The sequence below is a fragment of the Lithobates pipiens genome, unplaced genomic scaffold, assembly GCF_037356315.1.
Source record: "Lithobates pipiens isolate NorthernLeopardFrog02 unplaced genomic scaffold, aLitPip1_a1.2 Scaffold_78, whole genome shotgun sequence".
NCBI classification, from domain to species: Eukaryota; Metazoa; Chordata; class Amphibia; order Anura; family Ranidae; genus Lithobates; species Lithobates pipiens.
The window spans coordinates 363,359-383,201 of record NW_027507901.1 but is presented as its reverse complement, the minus strand read 5'-3'; the positions used below and the strand labels follow the sequence as shown (position 1 = coordinate 383,201).

At 49.5% G+C, this 19,843-nt stretch overlaps 1 protein-coding gene across 1 annotated transcript in view; it reads right to left on the bottom strand.

Moving 5' to 3' along the window:
* Window positions 1–19,843, bottom strand: part of LOC143959505 (uncharacterized) — a 90,273-nt gene that overhangs the window by 55,221 nt on the left and 15,209 nt on the right. The window contains exons 2-4 of the mRNA XM_077468183.1: window positions 8,938–10,140; window positions 5,789–6,319; window positions 673–1,029 (exon numbers count right to left, since the gene is read on the bottom strand). Coding sequence (XP_077324309.1) covers window positions 673–1,029; window positions 5,789–6,319; window positions 8,938–10,140 — 2,091 coding nt within the window. The remainder of the gene's footprint in view (window positions 1–672; window positions 1,030–5,788; window positions 6,320–8,937; window positions 10,141–19,843) is intronic.

The window sequence follows — 19,843 nt, the reverse complement described above, 5'->3', positions numbered from 1 at the left end:
AATAGTGATTGGTGGGTGCAATATATTCGGGGGGGTCAGTAGTGATTGGTGGGTGTTATATCTCTCAGAGGAGGAGTCTCAATAGTGATTGGTGGGTGTTATATCTCTCAGAGGAGGAGTCTCAATAGTGATTGGTGGGTGCAATATATTCTGGGGGGTCAGTAGTGATTGGTGGGTGTTATAAATCCCGGGAAAGGGGTGTCAGTAGTGATTGGTGGATGTGATTTACCATGGGAAGGGTGTCAGTAGTGATAGGTGGGTGTGATATATCCCCGGATTGGTGTCAGTAGTTATAAGTGTGTGTTATATATCCCAGGGGGAGGAGCCTCAATAGTGATTGGTGGGTGTAATATATCCTGGGAGGAGGGGGGTCAGTAGTGATTGGTGGGTGTTATATCTCTCAGAGGAGGAGTCTCAATGGTGATTGGTGGATGTAATATATCCTGGGGGGGTCAGTAGTGGTTGACGGGTGTTATATATCCCAAAGGGGGGAGGGGTCTTAGTGGTGATTGGTGGATGTGATATATCCTGGGAGGAGGGGTCTCAGTGGTGATTGGTGGATGTGATATATCCTGGGGGGGTCAGTAGTGATTGGCGGGTGTTATATATCCCAAAGGAGGAGGGGTCTCAGTGGTGATTGGTGGATGTGAGATGCATCCCAGAAGGGGTGTCAGTAGCAGATAAAGCTAAGCTTCATGGAACAGCACTGGCCCATCCAGGTGAAGTTCTTGTCTGGTGAGATGAGGGTACACATGTTGGTGATGGGGTCATTGGGCTCACCATTTCCCCAGTTCATGTAGTTGGTGGGTTCCCCATCAGTCCAGTATAGGTACCCCCACACTTTGTGCCTGCGGAGGCCGATCCATAGACCATTCTTTGACATACTAGCCATCCTCATTGTGGTGGCCACAAGGTTCTGGGTGCTTTGATCAGGAAGACTGAACAGGTCGGTGTAGTACTGGCGGCAGTAGCGTAGGGCGTCCCACCAACTAAGTTGCGTGCTCATCATGTAGAGGTCGGCCAACCCATCTGAAGGAGGAAGAGAGACATGTTAGTCGGTATTCACAATATTGATATGCAGAACATAAAATTTACATTTAAGCTGACTCAAGGGATCTGCCCCCCCCCTCCTCTATGACAATCTTATCACTCATCTAGCGGGGTTCCCTTTAACTCACCTCCCTCAGCAGGAGCTGTGGGCTTCTTTAACTTTATTCCCATTAATTCTCCATCATCCTCCAGACTCCTGGACAGACCCGGAGATTAAAAATTCCATCTCCTCCCGCTACTCAGAGAGACCCTGGCTGATGATACAGCAGTGACCAGGTACATGAGCTCTTACTAGGTGCTGATTCTTCCATCGCTGTGTCTGGCATGCGGGCCTCTAGCAGAGGGTGCAAGAGCACACATCTCTGTGAAACCCTAGTTGCTGTTTTTGGACACTCTACCAGCAGATTTCAGAGTACTGCCCTTCCAGAGGACCTTCAGCCAACTGAACCTCCAGACCAAAAGGCTCATCCAGCCATATCTTGTGGAGTCTGCCTGGGGTCTCTTCGGTGGGCTACCTGAGCAACAATCTACAACCAACCTCTTAATGAGAGAGGAGCTACACCCCCTTCTCAAAGAACCCCAAGTTTTTGTATAATTCTCCTTTAATAATGTGTGGCAGGGGGTGTGTCCTATGCCTACATACTTTTGCTAATAGATGTCCCTCAATGCCATCTCAAAAGGTTGGGAGGTACGAGGATGGCCTGGCTGGAGTGACACATTCAGATGGCTGAACAGTTTGTGGATTGACTGCTGTCTTTCTACAGGACAATAACAGATATAAGCCAAGTTTGAAACTCTACAAACCGTTGGAGAAGACCATAGTCTGTTCTGAGCAGAGATGTACTGGCATGGACATACTTATGGCTACAGCAGGTGGAAGACAACTGGACCTACCACAAATTGAACAGACAGCTCCATGTGAAGCGTCCATCTGGAAATTGATGGAAGGAATGGCCTAGCTTCAGACAGAACCATCCATGTTAGGGTGCAGGAAGGAATACCTCCAGGTGAAAAAAAAAGGGAGAATGCACCTTGGTGAGGAAAGTTAACACCTCCTCAGGAAAAATCAAGGCAGATGAGGTCCCCCCCCCCCCCCCATGGAGTTGCCAAGAAACAAGCCCCAGTCTCTCTCTTGGATGGAAGGACTTTTCCTGTTGGCATCTAGTGTTCACCTCAACCAAGAAGTCAAGCAGATGCTGGAACAGATGATGTAACAAGGGGTGACTGAAAACAGCAGGAGCCTATGGTTGGCCGCTATCATCTTGGTACAAAGGAAGGATGGCACCAGTTCCTTTTACATGAACTATAGGTACCTGAATGCTGTCACTGCAAGGGATGCCTATCTTCTTCCACATGTTGAGCACTTTCTTTTTCAAACCCCATGATTTCCATGGGGTTTGGGTGCGGCATCCAAACAGGTGAACCCTTCTCTAACTGAACCCGGGCAGCTTGGCTCATCACTAGTTACCACCTGTCAGACTCTTCTGGTCGGATGAAAGAAACTGATTCTCTAACATACTCTCTGTAGCACTCTCAATTGTGCTACTAGTGCCAGTGTAGGCAAATGTATGCTTATGACTCATGGTAAGCTTTGTGAGTCAGAAATTGGGTCATGGTTACTGCAGGTCATGCTAGATGGTGCTACAGAGGCACCCCAAGTCTCCAAGTGTGCCCTGTTCTCTATGTGCCTCCAAGTGCACCCCAAGTCCCCAAGTCCACCATGTGTACCCCAAGTCTCCAAGTGTGCCCTGTGCACATCAAGTCTCCAGGTATGCCCTGTGCACCCCATGTCTCCAAGTGTGCCTTGTGTTTCTCAAGTCTTCAAGTGTGCCCTGTGCACCCCATGTCTCCAAGTGTGCTGTGTGTTCCCTGTGTATCCAAGTGTGCCCTGTGTTCCTCAAGTCTCCAAGTGTTCCTTGTGTTTCTCAAGTCTTCAAGTCTGCCCTGTGTTCTCCAAGTCTCCAAGTGTGATCTGTGTTCCCCAAGTCTCCAAGTGTGCTCTGTGTTCCCCAAGTCTCCAAGTGTGCTCTGTGTTCCCCAAGTCTCCAAGTGTTCCTTGTGTTTCTCAAGTCTTCAAGTGTGCCCTGTGTTTCTCAAGTCTCCAAGTGTGCCTTGTGTTCCCTGTGTCTCCAAGTGTGCCTTGTGTTCCCTGTGTCTCCAAGTGTGCCCTGTGTTCCCTGTGTCTCCAAGTGTGCTCTGTGTTCCCCAAGTCTCCAAGTGTTCCTTGTGTTTCTCAAGTCTTCAAGTGTGGCCTGTGTTCTCCAAGTCTCCAAGTGTGCTGTGTGCTCCCTGTGTATCCAAGTGTGCTCTGTGTTCCCCAAGTCTCCAAGTGTGCTGTGTGTTCCCTGTGTATCCAAGTGTGCTCTGTGTTCCCCAAGTCTCCAAGTGTTCCTTGTGTTTCTCAAGTCTTCAAGTGTGCCCTGTGTTCTCCAAGTCTTCAAGTGTGCCCTGTGTTCTCCAAGTGTGCCTTGTGTCTCCAAGTGTGCCCTGTGTTCCCTGTGTATCCAAGTGTGCTCTGTGTTCCCCAAGTCTCCAAGTGTTCCTTGTGTTTCTCAAGTCTTCAAGTGTGCCCTGTGTTCTCCAAATCTTCAAGTGTTCCCTGTGTCTCCAAGTGTGCCCTGTGTTCCCTGTGTCTCCAAGTGTGCCCTGTGTTCCCTATGTCTCCAAGTGTGCCCTGTGTTCTCCAAGTCTCCAAGTGTGCCTTGTGTTCCCTGTGTCTCCAAGTGTGCCTTGTGTTCCCCAAGTCTCCAAGTGTTTCTCAAGTCTCCAAGTGAGCCCTGTGCACCCCAAGTCTCCAAGTGTGCTTCATGCACTCCAAATGTGTGTGTCTTGTGCTCCCCATTTGTCCTACTATCCTCTTTTCTCCCAGTATACCCTTGTGCACACTGTATCTCCAAATGTACCCCTGTGAGCCCAGTGTCTCCAAATGCACCTCTGTGCACCCCATTTCTTTAAAAGTGTCAGATTTGTGAATTCTTCAGAGCAATCAAAAAGGGCTTAGTCATTGTTATATTTACTATGCCAAGGCGAATGACAGCGGCGGAGCTGCGAGACCCCACCAACAAGATGGATGCGGCGGACTACAGGGGACAGCGGTGACTTTGCTGGCTCCTGTGTCAGGTAAGTGACACATAATGGGCTACTATGCGATGCGATCCGATGCAATGCATAGTAATCCATTATGCTTTGCCTTTGCAGGGAATGAAAGAGGAAGTAAACTCATCAGGGTTTACTTCCTCTTTAAGAACATGTCACATCTATGTTTATGGTGTTACTGTAGCATGTTCCCTTGACAGTGAGTGGAGCTTCCTCCAGATTGGTCAGTGAAAGGAGAAGCAGAAGACTGATGATTTCCTCTCTCTGTCACTCTGCCTACTTCTCCTATTAACATTTTTCTTGTTAGCACATGAGCACCGCAGCATGACTGATGGGCTCCTTGTTCTACCGCTTCCTCTCCCAGTCTGAGCTCTTCGAGACTGCAAGATCCTGACACCAAGTGACTGCTTGATATAACGCTCTCCTACACAGGCTGTTAAGTAACATTAGTTTGGGCATCTGCTGTAGCTACCAGAATTGTTTAGTTTAGTCTGGCTCGAAGCTCCATAGGCTGGGAGTTTGATTACCTTCCCCTGACTCTAGGAGAAGCTTCTGGAGATTGGGGGTGAAAGGTTTCAAATACCCAGCCTGAATATTTAGTAAGGCCTATACAATCTCTGGGGAGGTGTGCCTAGATGGTGGATGGATTCCTGGTAAGTAGGCTGAAGCCCAAAAGAGATTGTTTTTCCCCTGACTGGGAATATCGCTCCATGGGCTGCTTGCCCTGGGGCACTCCTGGTTGTGCTGCTGCCGTGTGCCTGGCTGCTTTGCACTAACTTGGGAAAGAATCTGTTTAACTTTACAGTGAGCCCTATGGGGGTGAGTGTTACATTTATTAATAACCCTTCCTACCTTTGCAGATCTTGGTGGTTGGGCTTTTGAAGACAGTGGTGTTGGGAGTGGTCATTCTATATGGACTGATGTTGTGAGTGGTCATCTCATGTAGACTGGTACTTACAAGTTGCAGGCTCTGGCAGCTACAGTCCAAGCTGCTGCCATAAAAGTTGATGTAGGTGAAGATATTTCCAGAACTTGGAAAGGGCTCTCATCTAATCATATGATATTCCACCCACTCAGCAGGTAGAACCGGCTATCAAAGCCCTAGCGAGGGAAGCAAGTAGCTTAATACTCAATTTTCCAACAGATGATCAGGGTTACCTGGACAAGATAGTCAACCACCTGGTAGTAGGGAACAGCCAGGCAGTAGCATTGGGGGACCTCGGGAGTCTGGAAGCAAAAAGTGGGAGAGTCCACTTCAAGAGACGTGCTTGAATTATAAGATATAGCAGAGGAGGGGACACAAGGGAGGGTCCTAGCTGAAGTGACACATTCAGATGGCTGAACAGTTAGTGGATTGACTGCTGTCTTTCTACAGAAGAATAACAGAATCAAACCATGTTGAGGTGCAGGAAGGAATACCTCCAGAGGAGAAGAGAGAACGCACTTTGGTGAAGAAAGTGAATACCTCACCAGGTACAATCAAGGCAGGTTAGGTCACCCCAAGTTGGTGCTACCAAGAAACAAGCTCCAGTATCTCTCCCAGATGGGAGGACTTTTTCAAACTTACTTGGGAAAGTACCCGTTTAACTCTGCAGTGAGCCCTACGGGGGTGAGTGCTACAATTATTGATAACCCTTCCTACCTTTGCAGGTCTTGGTGGTCAGGCTTTTGAAGACAGTGGTGTTGGGAGTGGTCATCCCATATGAACTGGTGTTGTGAGTGGTCATCCCTTGTAGACTGGTGTTGGGAGTGGTCATCCCTTGTAGACTGGTGTTGGGAGTGGTCATCCCTTGTAGACTGGTATTGGGAGTGGTCATCCCTTGTAGACTGGTGTTGGGAGTGGTCATCCCTTGTAGACTGGTGTTGGGAGTGGTCATCCCTTGTAGACTGGTATTGGGAGTGGTCATCCCTTGTAGACTGGTGTTGGGAGTGGTCATCCCTTGTAGACTGGTGTTGGGAGTGGTCATCCCTTGTAGACTGGTGTTGGGAGTGGTCATCCCTTGTAGACTGGTGTTGGGAGTGGTCATCCCTTGTAGACTGGTGTTGGGAGTGGTCATCCCAAGTAGACTGGTGTTGACAAGTTGCGGCCTCTGGCAGCTACAGTTCAAACCGCTGCCATAAAAGTTGAAGGAGGCGGAGGTATTCCCAGCGCAGGGAAGCGAGGTGGCATTACCTGTGCAGAACGAAAAGTCACAAATCAATATAACAGCTACTCTATTTAATTATACAGGATTTAGATGATGCCAACAGTTTGTGCAGCACTTTGCGATCTAAAGGAGACAATACAGATAAAATTGGGGGTAACTAGCATCAGGGACAGTGAACACATGCCCCGAATCTCCTATGGGAGGGGACCTGGGTGTCCAAACTGCCCGCACAATGCTGCACATTTCATAGGATTTGTGCAGTCATTAGACAGCCATGATCATAAGCAAAGGCACAGAGCCAATCAGAGTGGCTCTGTGCTATGGGATCACTGTGGTTGGTCACTTCTTGTGTTTACATTTAAGAGCCCGCCCCTTCCTCCTATGCTGCCGATCTTCTTCCTGCACCCGTTCCCTGTGCTTTCCTGCTGAGTACACTGTTGGCACTGACCACCATTGTACACTGTTGGCACTGTCCACCATTGTAATGGGGCACGCTGACCACCAATTTAATGGGGCAACCTGACAACTACTGTAATGAGGCGCACTAATCACCAATGAGGTACAATGTAAGGGGACACTGGCTTCCAATATAATGGTGGACACTGACCGCCAACGTAATGAGGTACACTGACCGCTACTGTAATGGAGCACACTGACCACCAATTTAATCGGGTACACGGATCACCAAAGAGGCACAGTGTAAGGAGACACTGACCACCAATGAAAGGGAGAACATTGACTGCCAATTTAATGGGGTACACTGACTACTGTAATGAGGTGTCTTCATTAGCACTGGACATCCGGGGGGAGAAATACCTCTCACCCCCTGCGGGCTTCCCTAAGTCCACAACACCACAATCACCAGCAATGGCAGCAGATGGCATCTCTCCCCACAAACTGCCACCACAATATATTCTGAGCTGGGAGAAGCTCCCCCTCGATTCTGACATGCCTCATGACACAACACTGGGGGTGCCTGGGAGTAAGGACACCCCCCCGGGCCATCTGATATGCTCAATCTAAGGTCTGTAAGTTCAGACATGGAGAGGGGATTACACTGGGGATATAATGGGGGGAGCAAAGATTTGTGCTGGGATGGGGGTTTAAATTTTGTCCTGGGGAAAGAGGATTTGTGCTCAGGGGGGATTTGAGGGAAAGATGCTGGGAGGGAGGCTCTTATGTTGGGAGGGGAGATGATTTGTGCCTGAATGGGTGTCGGGAATTTGTCCTAGAGAAAGGGGGCTTGTGCTCAGTGGGGAATGTGGTGCAGGATTTGTGCTCTGAATGTATATTATGAGGAAAGGAAAGAGCTGGGAGGGTTTTTTGGGGGGAATATTGTGTTGGGGGTCTTTTGGGGGGGGGGGTTGGTGCTTGGATAAGAGATTTTGTTTGGGGGGGTGATTTGGGAGAGGATTTGTACTGAAAGCAAAGATTTTGGCGAAGGAGATTTTTGTGAGGTTGGATATTTGTGCTGAGGGGAGGGTATTTGTGCCAGGGGGTTTGGGTAGGGGAGAAGATTGGTGCTGGGCTGGGGGATTTTTGGGGGAAGGTGATCTAAGAGATGAGTTGTGCTGAAAGAAAAGATTTTGGGGAAGGATATTTTCATGGGTTGGATATATGAGCCGGGGGGGGGGGGGCCATATGGTAGAGGAGTTGTGCTGTAAGGAAAGGTTTTGGGGAAGGATATTTTCATGGGTTGGATATATGAGCCGGGGGGAAAGTATTTGTGTCAGGGGATTTGGGTAGGGGAGAAGATTTGTGTTGGAATGGGGGATTTTGAGGGAAAGTGATTTGGGAGAGGAGTTGTGCTGAAAGAAAAGATTTTGCGCAAGAAAATTTTCATGGGGCTGCATATTTGAGGATGGGGGGGGGATTTGTGTGGGGAGGGTGGATATTGGGGAGGGGATATGTGATGGTATGATGGGTTTGGAGGGGGGGTAGGATTTACTCCTCACTGTTCATCTACTGATGACCTTCAGTGCATTCCTACGTTCCTAAGTTTAGAGGGACACAGGGGCGGACTGACCATTCGGCCACTCGGGCACTGCCCGAGGGCCCCAGGCCACTAGGGGGCCCCCATCAGGGTTGCCATCCTTAGTAAAAACAGGGACAGTATGTAAAAATCTGTGTTTTTTTTACATCTGTCTCTGAAATGTCCCTCACCGACATCCTTTTGGTCTAAAAATCCTGAGATTATAGCTGCCCCACCTCTACAGTACCTTCTCAGCCAATAGAAACATGTCTTTGTATACTGTGTGATTGTATACTGTGTGTGTCTGTTTGTGTATACTGTGTGGCCCCATAATCTCCTATTGCCCGGGGGCCCCATGAGTTGTCAGTCCGCCCCTGGAGGGACAGTATTAATACGGTAGGCCTTCGCAGGTTGGAACGGAAGCATGTTCTGGTCTTATAGGGTGGGAAAGACCAATGGGAGGAAGTTTAACATCTCTGATGTTATTGTGAAATCTTGGTAAGTAGGCCATTGGTCCAATCTATACTTTCAGTAACTGTCCATCGTTTAGTACATAACGACCACATACATTTTTGTCTGAAATAATCCTCAAATCCTCTATGCAGTGCAGACAGTGCAGCTTGCATCATGGCTGAATGACTATAATAATAATAGAATTGTAAGAACTATTACCAGTAAAGCTGTAGGACACGACCCAGACATGTTCATTCAAAAGTTGTTGAACATAGTGAGATCCCGGGGAGACGGTCACCTCCACCCAGGAGTATTTCAGGGTCTTGAAGTCATCGTCATTCCAGGTGGTGTTTGGTGGGACTGGGATTCCATCTACCACTGTTCCTGACATTTTGCCACTAACGGTAACTACAAGCAGATTGGTGGTAAAGCCAGTGGAATCATGAACTACCTGGGAGGTCTCCAGGTCTGTGGTGGCCACCACATTGGACATGAAGGGAGTTAGGGTTGTGTTTGCCTTGATGGGACCTCCGGAACAGACAAGCATGACCATCACATCATGATCGGCAGATATCCAGAGAGCGTCCGTATGAATTTTCTGCACGAAAATGTCTCCTCTTGAAAGACTTTTGGAGGCCACCACCACAGACACATTATACACATTCAGATTGGTGCCTTGAGAAGCCATCACCAGAACGACATCATCATTCCGTGGCTGGACAGACAGCGGGGGCAAAACAAACGATCTTCCCCAGATACTTTCAGGGAGCAGCTGCTCAAAGACGTAGCCGTAGGAGTACAACGGATAATTTTGGTAATCTTGATGGCCACTCAGAACGGCGATGGGTTTATTGGCTTGTATGAAGGACCCCGAGAGGTCACCGCCAGGCAGCTGGAACTGAGCGCCTTGGTAGGGTGAGAGCTGGAAACTCGTTGAGCTTCCAGATGTAAAGGACTGGCCCTGGAATGTGACGGTGCCACCATATAACGTCACTGTGATAGAATTCGCCTGGTCCAGGTTTAATATCGCAAATTGGGCATTGCTTGGTAAGGCTGAGACGGGTGTGATGACATAGTATTGTTTGTCTAGTAGATCCACTGGGTAGATGTATGACCAATCATAGCCACCAGTCCTCCGGACCTTGGAGATGACAGATATACTGCTATTGGATGAAATCACAATGACTCCTGCGGAGGAGATGGAACTGCCATTGAGCATGACGCTGGTTGGAATTGCGAGGTTGACCATTTCTCCCTGCTGGAGGGTAACGCTCTGGAAGAAGTTACAACCTTGTATTGTCACATTGACCATAGCGCAACAGTCAATTCCATTCAGGATGAGCTCAAACTGGCTTATTCCCAGTGGAGATGCTTCCATGAACGCCGTCACAAAGTTCCTGCCACTGTAGAGAGAGGATGACCCTACAGAGGAGAGAAAAATCATGACTATGCATTAGTGATTCACACAACATAAGCTAGAGAAGGAACAGGAATGGAAGGTGGCAAGGCCAAACTAAAGGATAAGTCCACTCAAAATTAATATTTCAGTTTTCTTCTGGAATCTTTAGTGGAAAGTTAGACCACCTGACAGTTTCTTCTATCTCTCATATAGCAGTATATAGTTCCCTGGTCTGTGCACCCGCTGTGCCCATTATGAGGGGTTCCCACCATCCCTGTGCTGAGTTCCCGGGTCTGTACACCCGCTGTGCCCATTAGGAGGGGTTCCCACCATCCCTGTGCTGAGTTCCCGGGTCTGTACACCCGCTGTGCCCATTAGGAGGGGTTCCCACCATCCTTGTGTTGAGTTCCCGGGTCTGTACACCCGCTGTGCCCATTAGGAGGGGTTCCCACCATCCTTGTGTTGAGTTCCCGGGTCTGTACACCCGCTGTGTCCATTATGAGGGGTTCCCACCATCCCTGTGCTGAGTTCCCAGGTCTGTACACCCGCTGTGCCCATTATGAGGGGTTCCCACCATCCCTGTGCTGAGTTCCCAGGTCTGTACACCCGCTGTGTCCATTATGAGGGGTTAATTTTGTTTTATTGAAAATCTTACAAACAACAACTTATATACAATAAAACCATAATAAATAAATAAAAACATATTTACAAAATAATTGAATATCATTATACAAACCAGAAAGAACAAGAACAAAATAAACAGTGCAAAAACAAATTGCGCATTACATAATCCCTATGGGAGAGCCAGACTAAGGAACATCACCGTCACCATGCATGTAGCCTTTTATCAAAATTGTATTGGATCTGAAAATCTAAGGGAGTGAAAGAAGAATACAAAGAAAGCCGCACACCCCGAGATCAACAGGCAGCAGCTACAGAGCCCTGATATTCCTCCACGCCTTTATCCAGGCCTCCTGCTGCCACCTGTCTTTCTCAAGACCCCGAATCTTCCCAACCTCACCCAGAATGTTCTCCACCACCACTTCCACAGGGAGGATTTTACCCCGTAAGGATACCTGACACCGTGCACTCCACGTGAAATAACGGACTACTAAACTAACTAAAAAAAGTGTTTCCAAATCATAATCCCGACGAGTCTGGAAAGCCCCATACACCCACTCTGCATAACTCATATGGGGGAGGAAGGGTATACTCAGAGCCCTCCCCACCCTCTTGTACACCTCTATATTAAAAGGGCACTGAAGTAGAAAGTGATCCATGGACTCCACCACTCCTCCACACTCCACTCTCGGGCAGCCCCGATCACTCATGGAAAGAAACTTCAAGTTGCCCTTCACATATAGTTTTCCATGAAAGGCAAGCCAAGCCTGATCCCTAAACTTCATTGGGATTCTCTCCAAATTAATCAATCTCAAACCCACCCCCAAAACCAGGCTTGGGCAATCCCTCAAGGCCAGTGGCTCGCAAAAAACAGAGCTCATGATCCGCTTCTCAAGAAGTTTCCTTGGAAGAGATCTGACTTCTCCTGCTGTTACTTGCCACTGCCGAAGCATTTTCAAACACGGGGCAACATAAGCCGGGAGCTTATCATGCTTGACCCTCAGGCTTTTCACTGGCCCACCATTTTCCCAGTCTCGCAGAAAGGGCCTAAACCAGGACTGGAAAATACCAACCCACCCAGGCGGTCTCTCTGCCAACATGTTACCAAGATTGTACTTCACAAACATCAGAGAGAAAAAGACTACAGGGTTGATCATCCCTAGACCACCCTCCCGCCTAGAAAGGTAAGTCACATTCCTTTTGACAAGGTTTATTCTGTTCCCCCATAACAGCTGGAAGAAACAAGTATAGACCCTGGTGTAGAGAGAAACTGGCAAAATGCAAACTAAACTAACATATAGAAAAATCGGAATCAGGTAAGTCTTGATCAGATCAACCTTTTCCCTCAAGGAAAGCTGCCAACCTTTCCAGCTTGCCACCTTGGCATCGGCATTCTCCAGCCTGTTCACCCAATTTGCATGACCATAGTCACCTGGGCCAAATTCAATGCCTAGAACTCTAATTTTTTGCTGGGGCTCCGGGAAGTCATCCGGGAGAACAAAGCTCTCACCTTCCACGCCCATCCAGAAAGCTTCACACTTGTCCTGGTTGACCTTTGAACCTGATGCCTCTGAATACTGCGTTATCACTGAGACCACCTCCTGCGCCTCTCCAGTCCCAGAGACAAAAACAGAAACATCATCAGCATAGGCCACAACTTTCAAAGGAGGCTCACCAGCGATGCCCAAAGGTACCCCACACAATGGCCCATTCTCCAGCCTTCTGATGAAGGGGTCAATTGCAAATGCATATAACAGAGGACTCAATGGGCACCCCTGACGCACACCCGAGCCGACCGCAAAGGGTTGCCCGACCCAACCATTAACTAGCGGAAAGCTTTCAGCCCCTTTGTACAAAATCTTAAGCCAATCAATGAAACCCCCCTCCAGGCCATATCTGCCAAGAAGGAGCCATAAGTACTCATGATTAACCCGATCAAAGGCCTTAGCCTGATCCAATGTCAGCAAAAATTTACCCCAACCAGCAGCCCTACAACGCTCCAAGGCCTCCCGGACGGCTAACACTGCTGAGAAAGTGCTTCTACCTTGGACCGAACAGTGCTGGTGGTGGGATAACAAACTGCCTGCCACTGGTGATAATCGCCAGAAAAAAATCTTTGCCAGTATCTTTCTATCGACATTAAGAAGGCTAATGGGGCGCCAATTCTCAATCATCGAAGGATCTTTACCCTTTGACAGAAGGATCACTGCAGATTGCCTCATGGAGGGAGGGAGAGAACCCTCCTGCAAACAGCCATTAAAAACCTCCGCAAGGTAGGGAGCCAGGATCGTCTTAAAACATTTATAAAACTCAGCTGTCAACCCATCTGGCCCTGGCGTTTTCTTGATGGCCAGTTTATCAATAGCCTGGATTACCTCATCTGCAGTGATTTCATCTGTCAAATTCATCAAAGGAACATTATTTTCCAGTCCTGGTGTAGAGTCCAAAAAACCCAACATCCTTGTCCGATCAAGGTTCCTTCCTCCCAGGAGATCGGCATAGTATGACCTGACCACCTCCAGGATCCCTGACCTAGACTTCGTCAGAGAGCCCGTACTGTCCTTCAGGCCATGGACCGTCTTAACTGCTACGCTCTGTTTACAGTTCTGGTAAGGGTCAGGCGAATGGTATTTCCCGTAATCCCTCTCCTGAACCAAAGAGGCGTGCCGGTCATATTCATGTCTCCTAAGGAGGAGCTTCACCTCAGAGATCGCCCCAGAATCTCCTCCATTCGAAACAAGGCGGTCAAGTTTCCTCCGCAAACGCTGGTAGGTGATATACTTATCTCGCTGCTTCTTTCTTCCTATGGCCTTGAAAAGCCTAACAGTCCGCTGTTTTACAAGCTCCCACCATTCTGACTTGCTGTTGCAAAAGTCTAGGATTGTTACCTGTGCTTGAAAAAAATCCTCAAAGGATTGTCTTACTCTCTCGTCTTCCAGGAGGGCCGAATTCAATCTCCAGATACCCCTCCCCCTAGGTGGCATGTCTGAGGCATTCAGAGTCACAGACAGAATACAGTGGTCAGAAAACTCCACTGCCCGACACACAGGTGCCGAAAAAGCAGAGTCTCCCTTTAAAAAAAACCTATCTATCCTACTCTGACTACTACCTCTCTGAAAAGTGAACCCCGTGCTGTCTGGGCAACGCTTAATGTGCGCATCTACCAGACCTGCTTCCCTAACTATCGCATTGAGAAAAAGGGTGTCATAGCCCAGCTTATCTCTGAAACCTCTCCTGTCTTTAGACCTAGTAATGGTGTTGAAATCACCTCCAAAGATAACCTGCTGGGCCGTAAAAAGAAAAGGCTTAATCTTTGTAAAGAGGCATTTCCTGTCCCACTTTGTCTGGGGACCATAGATGTTAATCAGGCACAAGTCCTGCCCCCTTACAGAGACGTCCAAGACCATGCATCTCCCAATCTCTACCTCAATTACCCGCCGGCACGTTACCATACCAGAAAAAAGGACTGCAACCCCGCTGTAAGGCTCGGCCGCAAGAGACCAAAATGAGGGACCACGTCTCCACTCCTTCTTTGCCAGATGTATATCGGCCAGACTACTCAGATGGGTCTCTTGTAAAAACAAAATGTCAGCATCAAACTCGCTGAGCAAAAATAAGGCCATATGACGAGCGCTTACTGATCTCAAGCTGGCAACATTAATGGTTGCCACTTTTAACGGAGTGGGAACTGCCATCAGGGTAATTGAGGCAGACGTTTCTTAGCCTGACTACTCCCTCTCCCTGGAGAACCAGCACGCTTTGTTGCGCCCTGGCACTCATCGTCCATGGAGGACGCTGAACTGAACGAGTCCCAATCATCATCATCATCATCGTCCGACAGGACCTTAAACTTATTTTTCAAAGGCAAAACTTCAGGATTGAAGGGAACTGAACCCCTTTTTTTCCTTATTTTGCCCCTCCTCCTCCTATCCTCCAACCACTCCATATCATCTTTGGATAAACCACAACCAGCCTCCCCACACCTATCCTCCCCTTCAACCCCCTCCCCCCCACTCTCCCTTCCCTTATCTACCACCAGGCCAGCCTCCCCACTATTTTCCCCACTCCTCTGGCCCCCACGATCTGCAATAGGAACCCTGCAGCGTCGGGGGAGGGGGACTGGCACCACACCTGATGCACCAGCCTCAGCACCTCTTGCTGCCTCTGCAATTTTAGAAGACACAGAAGGATTGGACACATTCTTGGCAACTGAAACTTTACATACAGACTGGGAGGACACAGGCACACTAGGTACACGCACAGACTGGGAGGACACAGACACATTGGGTACTGGCACAGACTGGGGAGACACAGACCCATTGGGTATGGGCACAGACTGGGGAGACACAGACACATTGGGTATGGGCACAGACTGGAGAGACACATTGGGTATTGGCACAGACTGGGGAGACACATTGGGTATTGGCACAGACTGGGGAGACACATTGGGTATTGGCACAGACTGGGGAGACACATTGGGTATGGGCACAGACTCAGATGGGATCACAGGCCCTCCAGCTGATGAGCTCTGCGCATCCTCCATGTCCAGACGGAAAAACTCCCTCATGAGCTCAGGCTTGTTGTGCATTGCCTCAGGACACTGACTATAAGGATGTCCCACTGCATTGCACAGATTACACCTTATAATATTACAATCCTTTGCCAAATGCCCTATACCCTGACACAGGGAGCACTTCATTACTGGACAGGAGGATGCAAGATGCCCTTTATCTCCACATTTATTGCAGAGCTTTGGCTGGCCCGGGTAGAAGATGGTCAGCCTGTCCCTCCCCAGGAAAGCTGAGGATGGCAGATGTTGGACAACATTGTCAATGACCTTTAGTTTCAGCTGCACAGACCATCCCCCTGTCCATATTCCCCGATCGTCCAAAATCTTTCTCAGGGGGCTCAGAACGTCCCCATACCTCCTCAGCCATACAGTCAGATCCCCTTGGGGTATAGACTCATTGCGCACAAGTATTGTCACCATTTTAATGAGGGGCTGGCGGGAAATAAGTTTGGGGATGAGCCCTTTCCAGTCCGGCAGGCCCCTACACACGTGTTCAAACTTCTCCCAAAATATGTCCAGAGACTCCGGACGGATAAAGGACAAATCATATTCATAGGAACCTGCCGGACTGATCAGGGCGAAGATATCCGCAGGCCTAAACCCCATCTGCAGGATTTTATCCACCACCACCCTCCTATGTGGGGGGTTTCCATCACCTTCCCATTTCAATTGTACAACATTCCTCCTTTTAAACAGGGAGAAAGATAGAAAGTCCCCATGCTCCCTCCCTGCTTGTTCCCCCTTCCCAGATCCTGTGGCAGCAACACCAGCATAAGTTTTTCTTCCAGCTTTTGCAGTCTTGTCCTCAGATACATTCAAACCTGCTGGCAGAGAGTGTGAATCAGCTGGGATAGCAGTCTTCTGATTAGCAGGACCCACCCCCTCCCCCGAACACTCAGCTTCAATCCTGGGAGCCATCACAGTCTTGGCTGCTGCAGACTCCTGGAGAGCTGTAGTACTACTACCCCCAGCATCTCCTCCACCATTCACAGGAACAGTCGCTGTGCCTGGTCCAGGCAAAGTCACTGTATTGTCCATGGACCTCTCTGCAGACTGAAGCTGACAGTTATTAGCAGATGTTATTGCTCGCTGTACATTGTCTATGGTTCTGGGCTGACTGTCTGCAGTACCACAACCCTCAGCAGGCCCATTGTCATTAAAGATCCCACCATCCTGCACACACACTGTACCTGCACCTGCTCTCTCCACAGGTCTTTCCTCCACAGGGCTAGGAACGGTGTCCATCTTCTCCTCACCTTCCTGGGGAGCTGAATCTGGACTGGCCTCCAGTTTGTTGATCAGATGCAGCATGTCAGAACCTTCATCCTCCTGCTGGGATGTTCCACATTGCTGGGGAGGGAAGGGGACAGAGGCCTCCGCCATTGAGGGCTCAGCAGGTGTCTGAGATGTTGAACAGCTGGGCTCATCCTCCGGGCCCACTTTCTCACTCTCTGCTTCCATCTCCTCGCTCTCCATGCAGGAAGAAGCTCCTTTCCTCATTTGGTTAAATCGCTCCTCATTTTTATATTTTTCTTTAAAAGCTCCACTATTCTCCTTCAGAGAACTCACCAATTCCTTCTGCTTCCGCAGAGCTTGTTCCAGGTCCTTCAATTCAGGCCTCAGAGCCGGTCTCTTCTTACTGAAGACTTTGGCACAAATCTGCTTCTTCTTTTTAAATTCAGCTTTCAAAGCTCCCAACTTCTCCTCTTCCTTCTCAATCCGCTTCAGTGTTTCCACAATCCTCCGTCTAAAGGAAGAAAGAGATTCATCCTTCCTTGGGCCAGGCCCAGAATCTTCCGCAGGTTGAGGCCTATCCAGGGGGCCCCCGCCAGGGTCCTCCCCAGGATCCAGCATCCTTCCTGGGGCAGAGGAGTAACTCTAGCCCCTGGTCTCTGGAAACACAGGAGCAAAGGAACTAGCAACCTCTCACCTCGCTGTCAAGGAGAGGAATGGCAGTTTCCCACCATCCCTGTGCTGAGTTCCCGGGTCTGTACACCCGCTGTGCCCATTATGAGGGGTTCCCACCATCCCTGTGCTGAGTTCCCAGGTCTGTACACCCACTGTGCCCATTATGAGGGGTTCCCAGCATCCCTGTGCTGAGTTCCTGGGTCTGTACACCTTCCGTGCCCCACTATCCCTGCGCTGAATTCCCAGGTTTGTACACCTTCCGTGCCTATAATGAGGGGTTCCCACCATCCCTGTGCTGAGTTCCCGGGTCTGTACACCCGCTGTGCCCATTATGAGGGGTTCCCAGCATCCCTGTGCTGAGTTCCTGGGTCTGTACACCTTCCGTGCCCCACTATCCCTGTGCTGAGATCCCAGGTCTGTACACCCGCTGTGCCCATTATGAGGGGTTCCCACCATCCCTGTGCTGAGTTCCCGGGTCTGTACACTCGCTGTGCCCATTATGAGGGGTTCCCACCATCCCTGTGCTGAGTTCCCAGGTCTGTACACCCGCTGTGCCCATTATGAGGGGTTCCCACCATCCCTGTGCTGAGTTCCCAGGTCTGTACACCCGCTGTGCCCATTATGAGGGGTTCCCACCATCCCTGTGCTGAGTTCCCAGGTCTGTACACCCGCTGTGCCCATTATGAGGGGTTCCTACCATCCCTGTGCTGAGTTCCCGGGTCTGTACACCCGCTGTGCCCATTATGAGGGGTTCCCACCATCCCTGTGCTGAGTTCCCAGGTCTGTACACCCGCTTTGCCCATTATGAGGGGTTCCCACCATCCCTGTGCTGAGTTCCCAGGTCTGTACACCCGCTGTGCCCATTATGAGGGGTTCCTACCATCCCTGTGCTGAGTTCCCGGGTCTGTACACCCGCTGTGCCCATTATGAGGGGTTCCCACCATCCCTGTGCTGAGTTCCCGGGTCTGTACACCCGCTGTGCCCATTATGAGGGGTTAATTTTGTTTATTGAAAAATCTTACAAACAACAACTTTATATACAATAAAACCATAATAAATAAATAAATCATATTTACAAAATAATTAACCGCTTCCCGCCCGCCCTATAGCCGAATGACGGCCTTAGGGCGGGCGGCTTCCCTCGCCTGGCCGTCCCTGGACGGCCTGGTGTTTACTTCCGCAATGCGCGCCGCCGCGGGCGCGCATCGCGGAAGTTCTGTGTTTGCCGGGGACAGGCAAACACAGATCGCTGTAAACGGCCAATCACAGCGGCCGTTTACAGCGTGATCGGCGTGTCCAATGGGAGATGATCTCATATGTAAACATATGAGATCATCTCTCAGCGCCGCTCTCCCTCCTCACACAGACAGCGTGTGAGAGGGGAGAGAAGAACGGCTGCAGCAGCCGTCAGTGTACAAAAGAAAAAAAAAAAAAAAAAGTAAAAAAAAAGTTTAAAAAAAAGTGCCATCCTCCCCCAGAGCCATCCTCCCCCAGTGCCACCCCCCCAGTGCCATGCCCCCCCCCCCAGTGCCATCCTGCCCCAGTGCCATCCGCCCCAGTGCCATCTCCCCCAGTGCCATCCTGCCCCAGTGCCATCCGCCCCAGTGCCATCCACCCCAGTGCCATCCACCCCAGTGCAATCCACCCCACCCCAGTGCCACCTGCCCGCAGTGCTATCTGTCCCCAGTGCCACCTGTTGTCAGTGCCATTTGTCCCCAGTGCCATCTGTCATCAGTGCCACGTATAAGTGGCATCTGTCATCAGTGCCACGTGTTATTAGTGCCACATAGTGCCATCTGTCATCAGTGCCACGTATTAGTGCCATCTGTCATCAGTGCCACGTATCAGTGCCATTTGTCATCAGTGCCACCTGTCAGTGTCACGTGCCATCTGTTGTCAGTGTCACGTGTCATCAATGCCACTTATCAGTGCCATCTGTCATCAGTGTCACGCGTCATTGGTGCCACGTATTAGTGCCATCTGTCACCGGTGGCACGTATTAGTGCCACGTATTAGTGCCACATGTCATCAGTGCCACGTATTAGTGCCACGTGTCATCAGTGCCACATATTAGTGCCACGTGTCATCAGTGCCACATATTAGTGCCACGTGTCATCAGTGCCACGTATTAGTGCCACGTGTCATCAGTGCCACATAGTGTCATCTGTCATCAGTGCCACGTGTCATCAGTGCCACGTATAAGTGTCATCATTGCCACGTATCAGTGCCATCTGTCATCAGTGTCACGTGTCATTGTCCTGGTGCTTCAAAAGTGTAATAAATAGTCAACAAGTTAGATGTGTAATTTATGCTTCTAGAACACGTGATGGCGCTCCCTGCATGTTGGGCCTCTCTATGTGGCCAGGCTGTGAAAAAGTCCCACACATGTGGTATTGTAATACTCAGGAGGAGTAGCAGAATTTTTGGGGGGGTGTCATTTGTGGTATACACATGCCACGTGAGAGAAGTAACCTATTACAATGACAATTTTGTGGAGAAAAATAAAGAAAATGAAAAATCTTCATTTTGCAAAGAATTGTGGGAAAAAAATGACAACATCAAAAAGCTCACCATGCCTCTTAGTAAATACCTTGGAATGTCTACTTTCCAAAAAGGGGTCATTTGAG